The sequence below is a fragment of the Lepidothrix coronata genome, unplaced genomic scaffold (genome assembly GCF_001604755.1).
Source record: "Lepidothrix coronata isolate B3197 unplaced genomic scaffold, Lepidothrix_coronata-1.0 Scaffold134, whole genome shotgun sequence".
Taxonomy (NCBI): domain Eukaryota; kingdom Metazoa; phylum Chordata; class Aves; order Passeriformes; family Pipridae; genus Lepidothrix; species Lepidothrix coronata.
This window is the reverse complement of record NW_016690314.1, coordinates 1,626,450-1,649,077: the sequence shown is the minus strand read 5'-3', so window position 1 is coordinate 1,649,077 and position 22,628 is coordinate 1,626,450. Positions and strand designations below refer to the sequence as shown.

At 46.1% G+C, this 22,628-nt stretch overlaps 1 protein-coding gene across 1 annotated transcript in view; it reads left to right on the top strand.

Annotated features, from left to right (window-relative positions):
* Window positions 1-1,864: 1,864 nt before the first annotated feature.
* The window catches only part of ITPR1 (inositol 1,4,5-trisphosphate receptor type 1), a 157,062-nt gene continuing 136,298 nt past the window's right edge, over window positions 1,865-22,628 (top strand). The window contains exons 1-3 of the mRNA XM_017827044.1: window positions 1,865-2,061; window positions 10,089-10,196; window positions 13,878-13,948. Of these exons, the coding sequence (XP_017682533.1) occupies window positions 2,036-2,061; window positions 10,089-10,196; window positions 13,878-13,948 (205 nt within the window). The 5' untranslated portion in view covers window positions 1,865-2,035. The remainder of the gene's footprint in view (window positions 2,062-10,088; window positions 10,197-13,877; window positions 13,949-22,628) is intronic.

The window sequence follows — 22,628 nt, the reverse complement described above, 5'->3', positions numbered from 1 at the left end:
ATCTGGCTCAGTATCCCTCTCTGATTTCTGTTCCCCACGGACACTCCAAAAGCACTCCAGCAGTTATTGCCTGGTTCTCTGTCTTGGCTCTGTGCATTGCCTGGGGCTAGAGGCACATCCCTCTTTCCAGGGTGCTGCAGCTGCTCTTGGATTGGCAGAGGCAGCCACGGGCAGTGTGTGTGCCACTCTTGCTTGGGCTGTACCTGTAGAGAATGTACATTTCCAGGTCTTCAGAGCAGTGTGGGATCAAATTCCTTTGGGGAAAAGTTCACCCAGAGAAGCTGTGACTGTCCCATCCTTGGAAGTGTCCAAGGCCAGGTTGGATGGGTCTTGGAGCAACCAAGTGGAAGGTGTCCCTGCCCATGGTAGGGGGTGGGACTGGATGAGCTTTAAGGTCTCTTCCAACCCAAACCACTCCATGATTCTGTTCTATGAAAAAAATGAAGGTGAAATGGAAACTCCAGGAATTGTAACTCAGGCGAGGAAAGCTGTGACGTTCAGCTGTGGATTCGGAACTCAGAGGAGTTTCGTTTTCATAGCTGTGGTTTTGGTTGAGGCTGTCAAAACATGGATCAGAGCTTCCTAAGTGTTATATGGGGAATAAAATGTCACTTCATATCTGAGCAAGTTAACCCTCTAGAGGGAAAAATGGGCTGGAAATGTGCCTGGAAGCCTGTGTTGTTTGGTGGTTTATGGCTTGTGGCAATGCAGTGCACCCTCCCGTGCCAGATGCCAGTGTGAGGAGCGCAGTGGGAAGATGAGTGTTCACAGCTCAGTGATATCTTCTCTGGAAGTGTCCAAGGCCAGGTTGGACAGGGCTTGGAACAACCTGGTCTAGTGGAAGGTGTCCCTGCCCATGGCAAAGGGTGGGATGAGATGAGCTTTTTAAGGCCCCTTCCAACCCAGTCCAGTCTGGAATTCTGTGTGTGTTTGTCTAATAGGTGATCAAAGGATGGGGAAGAGCTCTGAGAAATTGGAATGTCGGATGAAGCAAATTTCTGGGTTAGGATGTTGGGTAGTGCCTCTGCTTTTGGAGCAAGGTGGTGCTAAGCTCTAAACTGTCAGCTTGGGGGATGGATCCCAGCGTCAGGATGCACACAAACAGTTCCTTCTTTCCTTGTCCTGTCCTGTGCACAGTGTCTGTGGTCAGAAGATCATAGTCTCTGTGCAGGTACATGGAAGAAATGTCTGATCACAGTAGGCCAAAAAATGGCTGCTGCCCAAAGGCTGGAGCTTGCTTTTTGTTGGTAATTTGTGGGAATTGTTTAGTAGCAGTTTCACATGAAACTTTGACAAACATTTCTTTCGTGCCTTGGCTTATCCTTTCCCCTTCTTTAGAAATTCAGAAACCTGCCACAAAGTTCTGAGGGGAAAAAAGCTTTTGTTGCAGTCCAGGTACGTCCTGTGTCATCCCACTCTGAGGCACATGGACGTGGAGGCAGACACATACCTGAGCTGGCTGATGATGCTTGATCTGAAGGGTTAATTAAAATAATCCTGCAGTACTTGGCTGCTCCTCTGTAAGGGTTTAGCAGATTCAACTGCTAATGCTCTTTGAGATAAGATGGTTCAGTATTTTGAACCTTTGCCTCAGAAGAGTGACTTGTGCTTGAGTTCTAGAAAATTACTGTTGGGGGGCCAACAGGACCAAGTCCTCCTGGGAGCCGGAGCCTTCATCTGTGAAGGAGCCTGGCCCATCGGGGTTTTTAGCTCAGCCAGGCTCAAAGTAGGTCCCCAGGCCACCAGTGGTTCTCCACACGTGCCCATCATGTGCTGGCAGAGGCTCCTCCTCTTGGGCTGGTTGTCCCAGGCACTGAGGTTTTAGCCCAGACCCGGGAGCCTGCGGAGGTGTCCGGGAGGGGAGAGCCGGGAGCGCCCGCCTGAGGGTCCTGCCTCTGGAGCCGGGGACACTCCTGAGCCTGCGGGAGAGACTTGCCAGCGGGAGGGAAGCGCTGACTTCGCTGCCAGCGTGGACCCAAGTGTGCCAGGGGACATCCTGCAGAGCCCAGCCCTGGATTCCGACAGCGGAGCCGCGATGGAGGAGAGGGAGCCCCCGCCGAGGTGCAGTGCTGGAGGAGGGGGAGTGGGACTGGGGGACAGGGGAAGTGCTGGGCAGCAGGGACGGAGGGAGATGCAGGTGGATGAAGGCTACTGAGGTGGAGAGACAAGGGAACTGCTTGGCAAAATTTAGGGAGTGTTTCCTTTGCTGAAGAGTCTGAGGAAGGAAGGGCAGAGGGTTGACATGGGGAGCCTGTTCCTGGTGAGGAGGGAAGTGTGGAGGGGTGATGTGAGGAGCAGGGCTGCAGGAGCCACCCCTGCCATGGTGAACCCTCAGTAGATACATGACCACACCAAATGAACTTGAGACTGTTCTGTACCCTCTTCTCCCCGGCCATCTTTCTTCCTTGGCCAAACCCCAGCTGGTGTTACAGACCAAGCTTGCTCTCTTTCCCCATGACATTGGTTGTCTTGGTCCTTTTGGTGTGTTCCAACTCTCCTCTTCTGATAGGAAAGTGGTGGAAAACCTTGTGGCCTCCTTGTGGGGGCCTTGTCCAGAGGCTGATGTCTGGGCTGCCTCCTCCCAGCACAGTTGGAGCAGTAAGGACAGCCCTCAGTCCACATCAGCTCCAGGAAGTGCTCCTTACTTCTAATGGCAATAAAAAGATGCTGTCAGCTCATACTTGGTTTAGAACAAAACCTGATTTTTTCCCCCTGACAGTGCCTCTCTAATGGATTTTCCCTTTCCAGCTCCCTGCAGGTGCTTGTCACTAGGACCTGTCAGTTGTATTTGTTACCTCAATCTTGGGCTGCTGTGTAAGATATCCCTGTCAGTGTAACTTCTGTGCTTCTGACCTGAATGCTCTGGTTGCATTGGGCAAATAAAAAGATGCAGATGCTCTTTCTGAGGAGAAAAGGACATTGTGCATGTTTGCTTTCCTGTGTTGAGGATTTATTGAGGTTCAAGTTAACAAAATGAGTTATTTTATCTGTTTCTCCCTTTTTCTTAAACTGCTGTTGGATCTATGGAATAGTAACTTCTGAATAACTTTATCACTGATGTGATAAAAAAACCTATTTATCTGTGAAGTGGCAAATAGTATGAATAGAACATAATTAACTTGGCCCTCATCCTGCTGTGTGGATTTCCACGCCTCTTCCAGCTTATTTCTGGAGGAAGGGGAAGCGTGTGCTTGATTAGCTGTGCAGGGAGACTGAGCTCCCTCCTGGGAGAACCAGGGCTGCTGGATGGGGATTCAGGAGACCTGGATTCAGATCTGGGCTCTGAGTCTGACCTGCTGCATGTCCTTGAGAAAGTCACGGTGCTGTGCTGCTCCTCCTTCCCCTCTGCCACAGCTCCATCTTGCTCAGCCTGGAGAGGGGAGGGAAATCTGCTTCTCAGGAGGAGAATACTTGGTTTGAGAAGGTGCATTTGTGCCCTTTAATCTAACGGTTCATCAGGTGCCATGTGTTGGCAGAGAGCAGCTCCTGGGCATGAAAGGTTGCAGTTAAATGGAAAACAAGATCCCGTGGTAGATAAACGTCCTCTGCTGATAGGTTTGGGTTTTTTTAATGTTTAATCTCTGAAATGTAGCTGCATGTGCATAAAACACGTGCTGAGCCCTCTCGGCATCCAACACCCTTCCTGAGCAGCCTCCTGCTGCAGGTGAGCCAGGGTGAGAATGCCAACCTTCAGCTCCACATCCCAGTACCCAAAATCCCTTGGATTTGCCTTTCCTGCGTGTGCAAAGAGCTCCTTTTAGATTTGCTAAGTCAGAAGCTTTGCAGATGACGGAGGAGCTTCGTCCCTCAGCCCCAGCACGGTGACTGTTCACTGGATGAGCTTTTAAATAAAGCACTTCCTCCCTGCTTTGGCAGTTTTAATGGGATTCTTAGGAATCTTTCTCACAGCCCTCAGGGACGAAACCTTCCTTTTTATACTGAAATAAGAACTGGAAATATCAAGTCCGGGCTCAGATTTTCAAGTTAGCTGCACCTGTGAAAATAGATACAGAATGTTGGGTGGGTGTTATCCAAAAAACCATGGAATGTTAGTTGGAAACGTTGGATCGAGTCTGTAGGGCCAAAATTTCAGCCAAATAATGCTGTAAAGTGGGTTTACCAAGTTGTATAAGCGTTGGACTTTCAGGTCAGTACAGGGAGTCTGGGTTTGGTTGCAGTTAAAAAATGTTATTTTGCTTGGCCTAATTTACAAATATTAAGGACCCAATTCCATTTAATTCAAACACAGACTTCCCTGGTCTTGGGGGTTCTCAGATCTGTTAGTTTTTGGATGATTCTTCACATGCTTGTGCCATTAAGCAGTTCTCTGTGTTTGCTTCTTTGTCATCTTTACCCGTAAACTCTGCTCTTGTTTCTGTCAAAAACTGAGGCAAAATTAAACTTTCACTGTGGAGTTTCCTGTCTGCAGTCATGAAGCTGAAGCACTTCAGTACAGTTAGAGGTTTTATTGGTAACTAAACCACCAAGATAGTGAAAAAGACTTTGATGAAGTGTAGCTCCGGTCCCTGTACATATAAAATTGCCAATCTCTATTTAATTGAGCACTAAAGCACAGTGAAAATATGCCAGCAGAGAACCGAGTGCATCATGGGACTGCAAGGCACAGCAAGGAGCTTTTTCTGCTCCAAACAAACATCATTAGAACCATCTTAAAAAGATTAAGTAATTTGTATCCCGGTTGCTGGAAATCAAACCATCGGCACCGAGACAAATTCGCTCTCGTTTATTTTACAAATAGGATTTGCAGTCATAAGGTAAAGAATTAAAATCCCACACAAAAGCAGGCGTGTGAGACGTGAAATGGGGAAAATAGCTTTGGGTGCTTTGAAAAGCCTTTCAGCAAACAATTGAGATGAGGAATAACTGCAGTGCAGCAGTGTTGTCACAAACAGTCCCCGTGAGGAGGGACTTCAAACGGGGCCTTGACTCTGCTCTTCAAGGAAAGCAAACTTCCAGTGTCACTCTGGAGCCTGTTTTTTCTCATTTAGCGTCAGGATCCAGATGAGTGATGGGGCAAATTAGTGTGAAATGTTTACAAAGCAGTTGCATTTCCCATTCTGAGGTTTTCAGAAAGCAGCTGTCTCATTAAGGTATTTGATAGTTAACAGTCAGTTTGATTTTTCCCCTGTTTTCACTGGTAATTCTGTGTAACTGCCACTGTGAAATGTGTTTCCATGAGAAAAAGGACTGAATTTCAGTGACTACACCAAACTGTTACTGGCTTGTTCAAGGCCATCAGGCTGAGCTTGTGCTCTGCTTGTGCCCCAAAATAGTCCTGAGAGCCAGAGGGAGGGTCTTTGGGTTGGGAAGGTGCTGGTGGTCAAGGGCTTGTACAAATCCCCAGTTTGCATTTCAGAACTGGGTCTTTTCAGCCCCTTTTGCCTTAGGGAAACCAGCTTGCTTTGAGGACACACACAGGATAATCTACAGTGAGAAATAATCAGAACCGACCCCCAGAATTGTGGCACTTCGTGTTCAGTCAGATCAAACTCGTGGTGTTGTGATGTAGGTTTGTGTTCACCAGAGCAGGAGGGGAAAGGCAAGTCCTGAGGCTCCTGAGGTGAACAGCAGGTTTTCCTGGGTTTAATTCACTGCCTGGATTTCACTAATGCGTTTTCAGATCCAGTCCCATAGAGCCAAATGACTCGGAAATCAGTGTCTGCAATTCCCAGGAAATTCAACAGATTGCTGTATTTATTTATTTATTTTGGTAGCTTCCTAAACAGAGACTTCATTTTGTTTTCCTGTGCAGATAAACTGGATATAAACATATCTAAAGACACCATAACTTTTTTTATAGACAGGAGGCAATCATCACCAACATAATTATAAAAATTTGGGCTTTCAAGGCATAAAAAAATACTATAGAATGTGTTTATCTCTCAGGTATTTTTTGATGTCTATGGGTAGTTATAGTTTACTTCTCAGTGTACAGTCCACTTCTAGTTCAGGTTTCTTTTGAAAAGTTCAGTCAATCTTTCTGTCTGTCAAAATTAGACCCTCCAGCTTAGTGGGAGAAGAACATTATTTTGAAAACTAGTGTTGCTGCTGTCGATATTGCTGCCACCTGAGTTCAGCTGCTTGGAAAAACCTAATTTATACTAGATATTGCCATGCTTATCAGTGCTTCATCTTGGGTTTGTTTTAAGTGAGTTTACCTAGAAGGAATCTTGTTTTCCCTCAGTGTTAAGGAGAAAAGGAGGACAATGCTCCGTGGGCTGGAGCTGAAGGGCTTTCTTACAGGACTCCCCTCTTGCAGGGGTGTGAGAATGCCATTAAAAGTGGGATTGTGCAGGGAATAACTGCAACTGTTCCTTTAGGGCCGTCCCCTCCTCTGGTTTCAGTCAATTGCTCCTGGCACGGGCATATCTAAAATAAATAAACTGTGGGGTAATGGTTGTGTTTGTCTACGCAGCACTATTGCTTTATGAGCAGTGATTGTTCTGTACCCACGAGAGCCAGGGACGGGGAGGGTTGAGAATCCTCCTGCCCTGTGTACCCAGGGGCTGCTTGAGGTCATCTCCCATCTCTGGCTGGTGCAGTGAGGAGGGAAGTGTCTCTCTGTGGCCAGGGGACACACAGGGATGCTCTGGCTGTTCTGTCCAGGAGGAAACTTGCTCTCCTCAGTCCCCGTGTTCTGAATTTGGGGTGAGCGTGCCAAGGCTGACAGATTTTTGCTGCCTCAACCTCTGGCTTCTCCAGCTGAAGAGAATAATCAGAAATGAACCCCACAGAGGTGTGATCTGGGCAGGATTAGTGTGGTCTGCTGTTGTTGATACGCCTCTTCTTTTAAAAGGTTTTTAAACTGGATATTTGGAAATTGTGCTCTTGAAAACCTTTGTCTCACGTTTCCTGGTTATCCTTGTCAAAGGTGGAAAACAGTCAGTTTGTGGTGGCTGATCATGTAGTGATTAATGCAAATAACTGGCATGATTTTGTTAGGTGTCACAAGTCCCTTTTGAGGAGGCTAAAACCAGCTTTGAAGATAAATCAGTGTAGAAATGATTCTCTTTCCTTGCAGCTCTTGCATGTGGGGAGGCCCGTTGGGTCACCGAGTCCCTCGCTCCATCTGCCAGTGCAGCATGTTCCTGAGCACCGGCCAACCTCAGAAACAGCAGGTTTGGAGATAAATGTCGAGGGGACTGACTTTTGCCATTCAGTTGTTAAAGAATAGATATAGACAGCGTTGGTTTTGACTGTGGGTAAGCCTTAGGATAAGTCAGTATTTTATAAAGAGCTCACCCCACTGGGAATTGGCTCGTGCTTCCCGAGGTGGTGGAGCTCCATCCGAGCAGCTCCTGGTGTGTTGGAGATGACATCACATTGATGGGTGTTAGAACAGGATTCAAAAATATAAGAAAAGTGGGAGTGAGGACTTAACGTGGTAAATAATCCACGCTTAAGCCTCCAAAAATAAGGTTACTGTCGCCAGCCCAACCCTTTGTAAGGCTTAACTCCAGCCAGGCTGCTGACCAGCAGAAACCTGGTCCTGTTTGGGAGCAGGAGAACCTGGCCTTCCAGTTTGCACCCTGAGGTGCTCAGAAGCAGAATCCAACTCTGGAGGGGTGGCTTTGCAAGCTTGCCCAGAAAATTCTGAAAAGGATCTGGTGAAGAGCCCAGCGATGAAATTCAGTCATATCTGAACTCCTGCCAGGCTTAACACGACCTTTCTGTTCTCCAGAACTGTATGACGGTTAGAGGTGAAGCTGCTAAAGATTTTATTAGTGGAAATGTCAGTGAATTGCAAAAGAGCTTATTTTAGGGGTTTGCACTGTCGTGGTTTGTCAGGGTACAGCATCGTGGTGTGTTGGGATCTTCCTCACTGAAGAAAATAGAAGGAAATTGAGGCTCTATCCTGGAAAGTGATGCAGGAATTTGCTTGTCCATCCCTGGGCCTGAGTTTGGTCAATGGGCTGAGATTATTTATTTTTGCCAAGAAAAAAATCTTAAATGGAAGTCAATAATTTTGACCTCCACATTCCCTTGGGAACAGCTGGGGTGAACATCTGCTTCTTGCAAAGGGAAGGGTAATCCCCCTCACACCCTGAGCAGGAGACCTTAATGCCCTTGTAGGAAGGGGTCATTTGGAAGTATCTGCATTTCTTGTTGACTTTAACACCTTTTTGCTTTGGGCTGTATTAATTCAGGGCTTAATTTTGAGGGAAAATAAGTTTTTTTAGTCTGAAGTTGGTAGTTACCATCCAAGTCAGGAAATGCAGAGCTGTATTTCTGGTGCTGCTAATTCAGTCCCTCTGCATATTTGTGTATGTTTTGTGGCATACATCTTAAAATAGGTAGTGATGTTTTTCTGTCCACTTATCAAGATAGAATGGGAACAGACTGTGTGACATGCAGAGGCTGAAGGACTTGGCATTAAACAGGCAACCTGGAGCCAAATGTTTGCTTGTGTGTGCAGATTCCAGAGGGGCTGAGACCCCTTTACCTGCATATCAGCTTGGCCTGTTATCTCCTGGTTTTCCTCAATTTGTTTTTAATTGTACAAATGACACAGATTTACAGGCATGGGAATGTCTACAGTGTGCTTTGACTTAATAATAATGGAAATGGTTGTTATTCCCACCAGCACCAACGCTCTAGGGGTGAGGAGGGAGAGCTGGTTGGAGCTTTTCAGAGAAAAATTGTTAACTTCAGGTTTTTGTTGCACTTTCCCAGCTGCATTATCAGCATCACCTTTTAGATCTCCCTGAATCCGTCCTTGCTGAGCTCCAGCCTTGCTTAGCAAACTGATCCTTACACTTTGGGTAAGCAAGATAATGCTCAGTGAAAGGGAATATTTCTCCCAGTACAAAGTCAGGGCTGTGCTCTGTAATCAGCAGAACTTCCTGCTGCTCGGTTCTCCTGGTCACAGACCGTTTAAAGGTGTGATGTCTGAGAGGGTGGAAGTGCTTTCAGTTATTTTTCCCCTAAATCTGGCAGTGTTGGCCGTGGAACAGGTCACAGCCTGCGAGGAGGAGCAGCTTGGAAGAGCCTCGTTGCTCCTGCTGTTCGAGGCCTCAAACGCAGGATATTTCAGTGTTTTGAACTGGGTGATCAAAAAGCAGGGCTTTGGGAGCATCTCCTGGAAACCAGAAATACTGGGCTTGGAAGAGATGTCTTTGAAGGTTTCTTCAGTTGGGTTTTTTCTCCGGGCTCGTGTTGTTTGTCTCTCTCCTGCTGTGACAGAGCCACACTCGCTTTGCTATATTTATTGAAGTGACAGGTGGGTTCTGTGTCATTCTGGCCAGGATTTGGGGTTTTAGAGAAAATAAACTTCTTAATACAGTGGGAGTTGACAACACTCAGTGTCTGTCTCCTCAGTGTTACATTTAGGCCAGCTATTTTAAACCCAGGATTGAAGTATTGCTGATTTCACGGGGATTTGTCTGCCTAATAGAGTATTTGACTCAGAAAAATCTTAATCTTTCTGTTTTTCCATGCAAAATCTGTTGTCAGGCTTATTCAGTGGGTCTTCACCTAATTCTGTCTTGGGGCCTGCAGGTGTGAGCAGGAGGCTGCTGGTGTTGGTTGTGACAAATTATTGACATGACCAAAAAATACCGACAGGAATCACATCAATATCTTACATCCCCTTTCCCAGGAGCACCATTCCAGCACGGGAGAGCCTTTAAAATAAAATGTGCTTGGACTTGCCTTTGATTCTGACAAAGGATCTAGCAGAGAAATGTGTTGTGATTTAGATACAAATAATAAACAGAGGCATCTCACTCTTCCCTCCCTTTCCTGCCACTGGAGGCATGGAATAGACTGGTTCACCTGGACTGAAATCACTGAGCATCCTTTGGGATGGAAATGGCTGCCTGTAAAACATTCCCAAATGGAATGGGATGCCAGTAGCTGCTTGTTTTTTTCCCCTTGTTTGTTTTTCCAAGCAGGCACTGTGTCGTGCTGGGATTTCTTTGATACCTGAAATTCCAGTGCAAGAACTTGTTCAGTTTTTCAAACAAATGCACAGTCAGAAGTGAAGGGTCCTGTTGTTGTAACCTCTGGTTCCACCAAGAAATTCTGCCTCGTTAACCTTGTGCTTTATCCTCTCTTCTCCCTTCCAGGGGCAGTAAGCCAGAGATGACTGACAAGATGTCGAGCTTCCTTCATATTGGAGATATTTGTTCTCTCTATGCAGAGGGCTCAACAAATGGATTTATTAGCACTTTGGGGTAAGAACAGCTGTTCTCTTGTACTAAAAGCACCGTAAGAAGGACTAGCAGAGCTCAGCCAGCTCTCCTGAGCCTGATCCCAGGGAATACTGGGTAAAGCAAAGTAGCTTTATGTATGGATTTGGCCCTGCATTTAAAGATGGCCTGAAGTTACCGTGGCAGGGTAGATGGGAGGCTGGAGAGCGTATCAATGGCTGTGGTGTGGTTTGGATGTCCTTGGTGGGGAGGAAGGACCTTGTCAAGTGAAGGTGTGGGTAGAGGGAGTGGATGCAATGAAGTGACTTTCGTGTTGTTGTCTGTCCCGTGTCCATCCGTGTGTCCCGTCCTGTCCCTCCCTGCCCCTTGCCCCAGTCAGGGATGAATAGACCCCAGTGCAATCTGCTGACTGGAAAAGAGGCTGTAGCATAGGCCATGTAAGTAGTTTAAATATATATATATATATATATATAAAAAAAGAACCCCCAAGCCAAATAGTTAATATACCACTAACTCATCACTATGACTAGTTTTGTCTTAAATTGAGGTTTAATTTGAGGTTTCTCATACAAATAAAGTTGTTCTTCTCCAGTGAAAGGAGAACATGTTTTGACCCTTGTGTTTGCCCAAGGCAGTGGCAGAGCCCTGGAGCTGTGGTGGGAGCTGTGCTGTGCCAGCTCCTGCTTCCCACAGAACTCCTTCGTGCTTCCTTCCCGAAGACACTGAGCAGGGGCTCTGGAGAGAGTTCCTCTGGAGCAGTGGGAAGTGCCTGCTCCTCCAGTGATCAGAAAAGTAGCCTTTCACATGGGAAAAGGAAGAGTTGGCAGAGCAAAGCCACGGAACTGGAAGGTGGCTCTGAGGAGGGACAGGAGCTGTTTTATCCTGCTGAGGAGAAACCTCTCCAAAGGCAGAGACCTTGCAGGGGGCCGGGTGAGGAGCTCCAGGAGCACATCTGCCACCTTCTCCCAAAGCCAGGAGCAATCAGAGGGAGGGAATAGCATGCATGCCATGTGGCTGTGGGACCTCAGTGCTGAAGGAGCAGCCAGGAGGCACCAGGCAGGTGACTGTGGGGAGTGGGCACACACACAACGTGCTCTTTCTCATTTCCAGTAGCCGTAAGGGCCTCAGGGTGGGTACAGTGACAGCAAATTTTTTGATGCCTACTGTCCAGATGCATCTGATAAATGGAGCTCCCAAGCAGGGTACAAAGACAGCATCCTGGTAAGTGTCTCGGCAGGAAACCACGGGCTGGAATCTCACCTGAGTGACTCCGAACTAACTTGTAGGTTTAGTCCTCTAGCCATTAGGATTCTGGAAAATAAGGGGGCAGAGAAGGAAGCAGACACTGAAGATGCACCATGATCTATTATAGGAAAGAGAAGAAAATATGGGATGCTGCCAGAAAGGAAAGAAGGTATGATAAAAGCAAGGGGTGTAGTAAGTAGGGTCGGTCGAATAGTATTTGGCAAAAATGTATTTGACAGATTTCCCAGGCCCTGGTCAAATATGCCACGTGCACTCTGCAGTACTCGATCAGTGACTGGCCAAATACTATCTGCTGAACACTGGCAACATGAACTCTGTGGGACATTTGGCTCTTTTCTTTCTCCCCAGTCCTGAAGTTTGGCAGTAACTAATCCCCGAGCGAGTAGAAAGCCGCGCTGTTGTGTCGGACCCCACCCGGTGCATGATGACCAGTTTGCAGTGGCTGTGGCTTTGATGGCATTGCTGAGCAGAGATTTTTCACCATGGGTGGTCCTTTTGGACATCACAGGCCCCGAGCACGTGTGTTTTCTAGGCTTGATGAGGCGTTCTCATGGCAGGCCCAAAGACCCCCCAGTGTTCCCAAGCCTCCTCTCTGATTTGGTTAGTGCTGTTTTAAGGTAACTGCATTATATAATGGCCACATATCTTCTGAGCCTAATTTAAGCCAGAAATCCTAATTGCTATGTGAAACATGAAATGCATTATCATCTTAATAAGCCTTCATAATCTAATTAGTTTTGTCCCATATTTAATTTAGTCTTTGTCCTGGAGAAAATTAAAGCAGCAAAGGAAAGATTTGGTGTAATTGTCCTTTAGCCCATGTGGAGTTTTGACAGTCTGATGTCATAACAATGTGTAATGACTTGTTCATGTGGTTACTGAAGGTTGAGGAGCAGATACCACTACACATTCTAATGCTGTCCTAAATCTCTGAAGAGTGTTCCTAATTAATATTCCTATGACATGACTGTTGCTTAATCAGGACTTTACTCTTGCTGTTTCCCAAACTCAGTGCTGCCATCACGATGATTACTGGGGTACAATGTATCTTCTTCTGTGTTTCTCACCCTGGAAAATTTTTCTCTCGGTAGTTTGGGAAGTTCCTCTTCACTTCCAGTTAAATCTCAGATGAGAGGGATATATTGCACTGAGATGATCTCTGTGTGGGATGATCAGAGTAACCCATTTGATACTTTTTGGCCCTTAGTTCACTAGAAGCAGGTGCTTCAGCTCAAATATTAATACCATTCATGCAGGAGCACCTCTATGTCTATATAATCCTGAATAGGGAGAAAATCCATGGGGAAAAAGCAATTTACTCTGAATGTTTTGCATATGCAAATTTTAGATGCATAGAACTGTTGAGTCCACTTAGTGTCTCTGATCTCTGAATTTTCATGCACTTGGTTGTTTTCTATAATTGTTGTCTCAAGATGCTCCCTGCATGTGACCAGCCCCTGCAAGGAACAACTCTCATATTCTAGGTCTCAGTCTCTCTCAAGTTGATTCTGCATGGGAATGGACCTCTCAAACCTTTGACCTTGGAGTTTTACTTTCTACTTCTGTGTAGAAGCCTCTTTGACAGATTGTTTTTTTGGGGCCAAATTGAGTCACTGAGGATCAAATCAAACCATGAAGTGTTTGGTTACAGCTGCAATTTCACAATTTGGAGGTGGTGTCACTAAAAGTGCAATTCCACCCCGATCCAAAGTGTGCTGGGGGCAGAGCAGTGGGAACAGGTGCCTCTTAACTATTCCCTTCATTCTGTGGGGTTTAATTGACCCTCTGGGCTTTTTGCAGGTGTGTGTTCACACAAAGCTTGGTCCTGGCATTCCCTATTGGAATCTCTTGGCCTCACTTGTCCAGCTCCCCTCCTTCCTGGTAGAACAGGAGGAGGTTGGCTCGACCCCTTGGCTCACCTTGTGTTTACCTGGGGAGCAGGAGGGTCTGTCTGTGCCTTTCTTTCTCTCAGGAGTCAATTTTTACTGTTCCTGCCATTTTTTAATATTGAGGGACCACAGGGTCAGTGTCCAGTTTGCATAGTTGTCATATTTTGCTGTTCTCTGCCCATATAAACACATTTTGAGCGTGACTCAAATCTGTCCAAGAGGCAGTGGCTGTTCTAAGGGTGTCTGTCACCTCCCTAGAATATGGGCTGTTCTGTCTGCACCTCCAGGAGGGGACATAAAGATGATGCAGAACACAGGAGCAATGACTTATTTATTGTCCCACCTACCAGGAGCATAGCTCTGGGCAACAGTACAAATTAGCTGCATGCTTCTGACCAAGATCTGGCATAAGATGGCATTTGGGGAATGTCTTCTGCTCAAGTGGCCACTCGGATGAAATATTGCAAGTGAACCACTTTGGTTTTGCTAACGAGGACGTGGGGAACTGCCAGGGGGATAAAATCTCACTTTGCTGCTCATTTCTTTGCAGCCTTGTGGATGATCGGTGTGTTGTGCAGCCAGAGGCAGGTGATCTTAACAACCCACCCAAAAAATTCCGAGGTAAGTCGGTTGGACAGCTCGTTACCCTGCTGGTTAGAAATGATTCTTCGCTTTGTGCAGCCACGTGGAACGATTTCTGACCTCTCTGCTTTCTATAGCATATTTTAGTGTCATCTCCTTCCATGAAGGACAACTCATGGGGGAAAAAAAAATACCTATGTGTGAATGTCTGTTGTGGTTTAACCTGAGTTGGCTACTCAGCCCCACCCCGGTGGGATGGGAGAGTAAAAGTGAGAAACTCGTGGGTTGAGGTGCAGACAGTTTAATGGGTAAAGCAAGAGCTGCACACACAAGCAAAGCAGACTAGGGAATGTTTCCTCACTTCCCATGGGCAGGCAGGTGTCTGGCCATATCCAGGAAGTGAAAAGAAGGCTTTGTGAGGGGATGGAGATGGGGCTGCCAGTTAAGGCTGCCTTTCAGATCTGTCCAAACTTAGAGGATCCCTGGAAATTTCCTTTTCTTTTTCTCCATTCTCTCCCGTGCTTTTCAATTACCCACAACCAAACCTGTCTCAGAGAAGAGGAAAATAAGAAGGAGCAAATGTTTGCAACAACTATTGTTGTCTGACCTAACTGGATATTCACCACCTTAGGCTTTGCTTTCACTCTGCCAGGAAACTTCTGCTCAGTGATAAGAAATGAGTGCCTGCTGCTCTGCACAGCTTGGCAAGGCCTGACTTGTTTAAGAAAAGTCTCAGACAGGAAGAGAAGCACTAGCTGGGATTTTGTTTGCAGAGACCTTGGAATTCTTTTTTCCTTTTTTTTTTTTTTTTTCACCCCTTGGATGCATCTTTTACCCAAAGGATAACTCAGCCAAATAGTTTGAAATGTTGAGCTGGATTTTGTTGTTGTTTCAGATGTAGCAGCAACTGTGTGTCTCGTTTCTTTGGATGAATCTTGTTCCCTTGGTTATGCTTTGCCTTTACCAGGGTCTCAGAATCACCAGGATTCTGTTCAGGTGTGGCCAGAACTGCAGGTGATTGCCCTTGAAAATCATGTACCTTCTGTGCTGCTTGTTTTGCTTGCTGTTCTTTAAGTGCTTTTGGTTTTGTTTTTTTTTACCATGACATGAAGATGTCTCATATAATGAAACTCTTTTAAAATATTGCTGCAGTCTGTGAGTTCTTGTTGTTTTTTTTTTCTCCCTTTTTCCTGGAAAACTAAAGAGCTGATAATTCAAATGCTAAAGAGGCAACCTGGGGAAGTTTCAGTATTCAGTGTTAAGCTCTCTAGAAAAGAGAACAATGTTGTTATGTGAACCAGAGCCTTGACTCGAGGCATTTCTTGATGTTAAAATCACAGGAAAGAATAAAACCAGGTTTGACTGAGACTGCTGAGTGTAGATGGAGGTGGAGGGAGAGAGGGAGAGAGAAAAGAATGAAAAAAGGCACAGTTTAGGAACTGCAAGTACAGAGAGACGTTTGTCTGACATAAAACATTGTGGTTAGACATTGTAAATGTTCTCATATTACTTATAATTTATACAGGGAGGAAGAATGGTGTGAACCTTTTCCAACCTTTGTAGTTAGTTCAGTAAAGCTTTCATGGGGAAGTTTATGCTTAATGGTAAATGGCAACAAAAGTCATAAAATTTTAGGAGGCATTTCTGTTATTTATACACACACTTTGCAAGTGTAGTCTGAGATAAAATGCTTTCTATGATAAGTATGTTCAGAAGAGGTAATAATGAAGTTTATCACCCCAGAAATGGATAATACCCCTTTTCTGTGGTGAAGCAAAGGCCCCCAAAGGCTGGTCTGGGGTTGCACTGGGGGTTCCTGGCAAGGTCAGGACCCACAGCCGTGTCCCTGCAGTCTCAGTCAGGGTTTTTATGGCCCCTCACAAAAACCCTCCCTTGCACACGGAACTCGAGGCCTCCCCGAAGGGACACTTACCCAAACAGCACCATTTACATCTGGGATATAAAGCAGCAGTGGGAAAATGGGATGCAGTTGTGTCAGTGTTTAGTTTTGTGACAGGACAGCAGGGCAGTGGCACGAGGTGCCTGTGGGACAGCCTTGGCTGGGAACTGCTGGGTAAATGTTCTGTTCTGTAAACTTTAACGTGGTGCCCAAGGGTGTTCATATATTGTCTGGAAGGGGTAGATTTAGGTGGGATATTGGGAAGGAATCCTCCCCTGTGAGGGTGGGGAGGCCCTGGCACAGGTTGCCCAGAGAAGCTGTGGCTGCCCCATCCCTGGGAGTGTCCAAGGCCAGGTTGGACGGGGCTTGGAGCAACCTGGGATGGTGGAAGGTGTCCCTGCCCATGGCAGGGGGTGGCTCTGGATGGGCTTTGAGGCCCCTTCCAACCCAAACCTTCCTGGGACTCATACAAGTCCCCCCTGCTGATGCATTGCTGCAACTGGAAGGAATGTTTAAAAATCTCATTAGAGCAAAACCAAAAAGAATCAAGTGGGAGTGACCTGCATTATACCTTCACAGAGGACTGGAAAAACGCTGCTGTGGATTTATACCTGGTTTATGTCTCTGTGTGACTCCCCTTTCAAAGCAGCTGTGCTGTTGGGTGTGCAGGTCAGTCCCATCTGACCTCTGGCCAGGCTTGGGAGTCTTCCCTTGTGTGGTGATTTTAAGAAATGTCATTCCGAGCTTCTCAGAGCAGATCTGTCTTCTGTGGGCAGATGTAAAAGAGCTGTAAATATAAATTTCATGCTTAATCGAAGCGATGAGAGATCTCTGGGAGGAAGATTGACTGCTCAGATACGCAGACATGACTCCAAGAAAATTCAGTGTGAAACCAAACCGATCTATCCAGCGGCAGGAGGAATCCATCCAGCTTTTTTTCTCAGCCATAGGTGTTTCAGGTTTTAAAAAATGATGTTGCCTAGGCTACACTTAGTCACCTGCATCTCGAGGCAGCAGCAAGGCCCAGGTCTAGAGGGTGGTGGTTTTTCTTTCCACTTTAGACCCTTGAATGAGAGCAGAGCTGCTGTGCACGAAGTGGTGGGGTGTGTGCACCATCCCTCTGCCTGGAGAGAGCCTCTCCTGGGAGGAGGGTTTGCCAGGAATGCTAAAATATGAGTATATTCTGTCACCAAACACTGATAACCTGCTCGGGGTGTGAAAACAGTCCCTGCCTGGGGAGTGTGTTCCTAAAAGCAGCCACTTCCCAGCTGAAACGGAGGAGGGCTTTTTGTAGTAAGTCCCTGCTTTAAAAAAATGTTGTCCTGGGGAACATGCAGCGAGGGGAGTGCTGGGTGGAACAGGCTGATGTGCAGCAGCATGGACAGAGTCAGGGATGGGAGGGATGGAAACATCCAGGCTGCTGGGAGGGGAGGCAGAGGCATCCTGAGGACACCAGGGCCTGCTTTGTTGACAGAAGAGGCTGACAGAGGGATCTGGTGGTGGTGGAGCCCTGAAGGAGGTGAAGTGCAAGAGAGAAAATGGTCGGGTAAGGTTTGGAGTGAAAGTGTAGATGAGATGTTAAAAAATAAATAAAAATTCAATGTATTAGATGGAAAAAGCTGAAGTGCTGGAGATGAAAGAACTCCAAAGGAAGGTGTTGGTCCAGAACCCTCAAGTTCCTGTGAGTGTTTACCTGCAGTTATTATTATATTAAATGCTGTGGTGCCTCTCGGTCCTTAAAATATTCCTTTGACCACTTGAAGGTATGAAGGCTGAGTTTTTCTTTCTTCACCCCATCCCAATCAGGATTACAGAGCACCTGAGGTTGGATGGGAATTATGATCTGTGAGATTTCAATGGTGTTTTTTATTTTGGCTTTCCTAATCCACGTTGAAAACGGTGTTTTGGGGGTGTTTGGTATTTTTCAAGTGCAGTGTTTCTCCAGCCCTTCGTGCTTTCAGCTCCAGCTGATTCAAAAGCCCTCTAAAACTGCCTTGCAAAATGTGAAGACTGGAGAGTTACTTTTATTAGGGTGTTTCTTTTAAAAAATGTTAATATGAAAACTCTTGCGAAAGAGGTGGGTTTTTTTTTCCTTAACTGTTCTAAATGTGTACAGATGAGATTCCTGGAAGAAATCCCGCTTGTACAAGCCTCCAAAAAAAGAAAGAGTGTGACAGTTCCTTAGTTATCTGCACTTCTGTGAACAGAAAAGGCCTTTTGTTTTGTATGAAGCTGGAACTGCTGCTCTGATTGCTGCCTTGGAGTGTGACTGTGTGTGAAGAGTGGCTAGAAATGAATTTCCCTTGAACTGGCATGGATTGGTGTGGAAAGAGTGAGCTGGAGCTGACCCTCAGCTCGGCTAAAACCCCACTTCTCACTAGGAATCATTCCTGCCTAAATGCACGGAGACAGGTCCGTGTTCCAGAATCAAATTGTGACCTGGGGAAGGTGCAGCAGGGCCCGGGGTGGGTGGGTTTGTGCTCCAGCTGCTCTTGCTGGGCTCCAGCAGTTGGTTTGGTTTGTACCCCAGCTGCTGTTCTGGGCTCCAGCAGTTGGCCTGGGTGTGTTTGCAGGGTTGCTCTGTGTTCCTTTGTGCTGGAGCTCAGCCCAACGTGTTTGTTTAATGCAAGACGCTGCTACTACAGCAAAACAACAAAACAAGCTGTCTGACAGCCTGCTCAGGAAATTCCTTATGGCTCGGATTTGGGATGCAGAGCTGCCTGCCAGCCATCCAGCAGCTCTGCAATAGCTGCATGAAACTCCAGGGAAAAGGGCATGTACTGGGTTAATTTGTCCAGCAGCTCCCTCCTTCCAGAACATTGTTTTAGTAGTTGCTGGGCAACACTCTTTTTTTGGCAAGATGTTCAAGGAATGAACCCATATCTTAGACTTAAAATACCCTCATGGCGAAGCAGAAGATGAGTAGTTCAAATTCTGTTTGTTCTTTTGATCCCAATCCATTCCCTGTGCTCCTGCTGCCTGGAGGGGTTGGGGGCCAGCACTGAGGGGCTCAGCCTTGGGCTGCAGGTTCATCCTCAGCAGCAGAAATCACTTGGGCACTACAGAGCTTTAATGCAGAAATATATATGCATAAAAATACATTTAGTATGAATCATAGAATGGTTTGGGTTGGAAGGGACCTCAAAGCCCACCCAGTGCCACCCCTGCCATGGGCAGGGACACCTTCCACCAGCCCAGGTTGCTCCAACCTGGCCTTGGACACTTCTAGGGATGGGGCAGCCACAAATCTGTTCCAGGGCCTCCCCACCCTCATAGTTTTGATGGGTAAGTCTTAAATTATCCCTGTGCTCGGTGTTGATGGAAGTCAAAGTGCTTCTCCACAGCAGGAATGGTTTATGTTTTGTCCTTCCTGGCTTGGCCATCAATGGTCTGTAGCCCCTGCACTCCTGCTCTGTGTTACATGAAGGGAACTCCATGTGAAGGAAAAATATGAAGGAAATGTGATTTATGCAGGTCTGATAGGGGCTCTGGAGCTCTGTTGCTTATACATGCATTATTTACCCTTATTTAGTCAATGCAGCCTTGTTTGTGCTTTGGCATTAGGGCTGAGATTAAGGGATTTTTTCAGTTGAAGGGTCACAGACGTAGTTTTCCTGAACACTTCAGAAAATTAAAAAGCAAACTAAAACAAATAACCAGATTCTGCTGCCTGATAGTTTTGGAAAAATATGATCAGCATACAGAGATCACTTTGTAGGCACTGAGGTGGTTCAGTGCCATCCCCTGTTCCTCAAGGGTTTTCTGTGCTGTCAGCCTTCAGGTATCCTGTGTTCAGCTTCCAAAAAAGTGTGACCTTGAGTCCTGTTGCTCTCCATGCACACTTTTCCAAACCTACTCTGGATAAAGTGGTTATATCAGCTGTTTAAACTTTGATGTGAAATAGTCTGAATTGTTGGACTCTCTGCATGTCTCAGAAGAGTTGCAGTGGGTGTTTTGCTCAGGGCATGTTCCTGGGATGGTGGTGAGGAGAACACAGGGATAGACCTGAGCTCACAGCCAATTCTGGGCTCCTTTTCTTTCTGAACATGGAGTTTCTAGTGCTGCTGGAGTGTTTGGGTACATTAATTATTAAGGTGCCTGGATTCCTTTAAGGAATATTTAAAGTAATGTCTAAATATGACCTTTTTTCACTCTGATAACCAGATATTAGCAGCTCAAATAGCAGGATTCGTTTTTCATGCAGGAGGCAGAACACTTGAGGCTGCTTGAGTGCTGAGGCCAAAGCTTAGCACAAGGATCTTAAAGAAAAATACATCAAATCCATCACTTGCAGTGGAAAAGTGACTTCTTTTTGCTTTGGGGATATCTAAGACACAATAAAAGGCACACTCTGAATACCAAAAGTAGGAAATGAGGTTACAACAGTAAATACCCTCTTAAATAACTTCTCTCTTTTATGGCCAATCACTATAAAAAGAAAGAATTATGTCCCTTTCCCTGTTTCAAAAAGAGCACTAATATGATGATTCAGTGTAAAATCAAAATAAACTTTTAGGTTTGTGTGATGGAAGAGAAAAATGGTGAAAATGCAGTTTAATGTATGCCAGTAGTTTTTTTTTTTAATTGGAAATTGAAGCATTGGGCATTTTGAGTAGAAAAAAATCCTTCAATCTTGCTGAATTAGGATGTTGTTAAAATCTAAAATACATTTTGCTGCCTCGACGAGGAGTCTTTCAGTACCATCCCCAGTATTTATAGAACTGCACTAGAAAAGTGCCAACTGCTTGTACACATTTGAATGTGCTGCCCTTTATATGATGGAGAACTCCTGAATCCTGACTGTGAATTGTGAATCCTGAGCCCACTGCAGCCCACGGACCGGCAGATGTTGGGGACAATTGTCACTGTGGCATTTAGGTATTTAAAAAAGACTGGGAAGTTGAAAGTGTTGCATTTTCCTACAGACAAATGTGCTTTGTATGTGCTAAGGCTCGGGGCACCCTGTGAGAGGAGCCCTGATCAGGAGGGATGCAGGAATCAAAGGGAAGGATGTTTTTTTTTATCATGGAGAGTGAATTGGGAAGTTCCTTGTATTTAATTTCCCACATTTATTGCACTGTGGTTCCTTACTGTGAAGCCACACAAGTTTTAGTGCAGTTAGTGGATATTTGTCATGAAGCACCAGGACATCCCAAAGACATCCTGACTCAGTGATCCTTTGTTGCCCAGAGAAGCTGTGGCTGCCCCACCCCTGGAAGTGTCCAAGGCCAGGTTGGACGGGGCTTGGAGCAACCTGGGCTAGTGGGAGGTGTCCCTGCCCATGGTGGGGGGTGGCACTGGGTGGGCTTTGGGATCTTAAAAGGTTGGAAAGGATCTTTTCCAAGCCAAACCAGTCTGGGATTCTGTGCTGATGTGCTGAGCTGGAACAGTGGAAACATGACTGGCTAAATAGTCAGTGGTTTAATTGAGGTGTTTTACCATGTTTTTTTCTGTGTCCTGGTGATGAGGTTCCAGGGCCAATGGGAAGGGTCTGATGGCACAGGTCAGAAGGGTCTGTTCAGTCTGTCATACCAAGTTGTGGGCAGTGAGGAGGAGGAGCTGGGTCTGTTGGAGCACAAGGCACAGGCTGTAGAGATGTGCTGGGTCATGTTTTCATGCTGCTCTGTGCCCAGAGTCCTGTGGGCAAACAGCTGCTGCCAACTTCTGGTTTTCAGGTGCTTTCATCTTGGATGTTTTGCCTGGAGATGGAGGCAGAGCAGAGCCCCTTTGAGACAGAGGTGCCATTAATACACAGACTGGGAACGTGGCGTGAAAACCGATCTGCTGGTTCAGGCACTGCAGAAGGAGGGGGATTTATTTGGACTCCAGTGAGAAGTTTGATCTGTGAGAAGCTTGAATTTTGTTTGCCCATTGAAAATGTGGGTTGTAGTTCCGTGCAGGGCAAGGGGGGAAGGTGCTGCTGTGGTGACCGAGTCCCAAAAATGAAGAAATTAGCGAAATGCTGGTTTGAACATTTCATCCCTTCTCAACTCTTGCAGCTCCAAGGCTTTTCCCCTGTAGAAAGTTGAGGGTATTTCAGGTAGGATCAAGGCAGGGATTGCCAAAAAGCAGTGCTGAGCTATTAAGTAGAGCAGTTCTGTTAATAAACCTACCCCAACCTTGTAGACAAAGGAGTACTGTGGCTTTGTTGCCATAGTTTCAGAGCAAAATCTGACCTTAGCTACAATAACATTCGGTTAGAAAGAACTAGCTAATCAGTTTTCTAAAATTAGTGTGTTCCCTAGTACATAAGCCAGTATGAACAGGATATTTAATGAAATATTATACTTAGTCACAAGAGCCCAAGGGAGTGAAATGCCTTGATGAATTGTGGGGGTGGGGTGACATTGGTGCATATTTTTTAATACAGCAAAGTTATTAAAATTTGTGCCTTGCTTAATATTTAGGGTGGCTCAACTGTTGGGTTCTTCTCCATCTCTTTTGCTCTGTTGCTTTTGAAGGCTCTCAGAGTGTGTCCTGTGAGCTGGGAAGATCCAAGTGTTGGTGAGTCTCATCAGTCCCAGGTACTTCCAGAGGGACTTCAGATCAACTCCAGAGCTGGTGCTGTGCTGGCACAGCCTGAGGGCTCTGCAGGGGAATGAGTCTTGCTCATACAGAAGGATGCAAACAGATGGAGAAAGTCATGAAGTTCATGGGGGAAAAAAAAGGCTGTTTGTGAGGGCAGCAATCTTCCAGGTATTGGGAACATCTTTAGCTGTTCACTGGTTATCAGAAGTGCTGATCAATCAAAGGGAGAGAATCAGACACTGGTTGGTAAAGTCTGGTGTGTAAAATACTGCTGCCAGTCCAGAACACCTG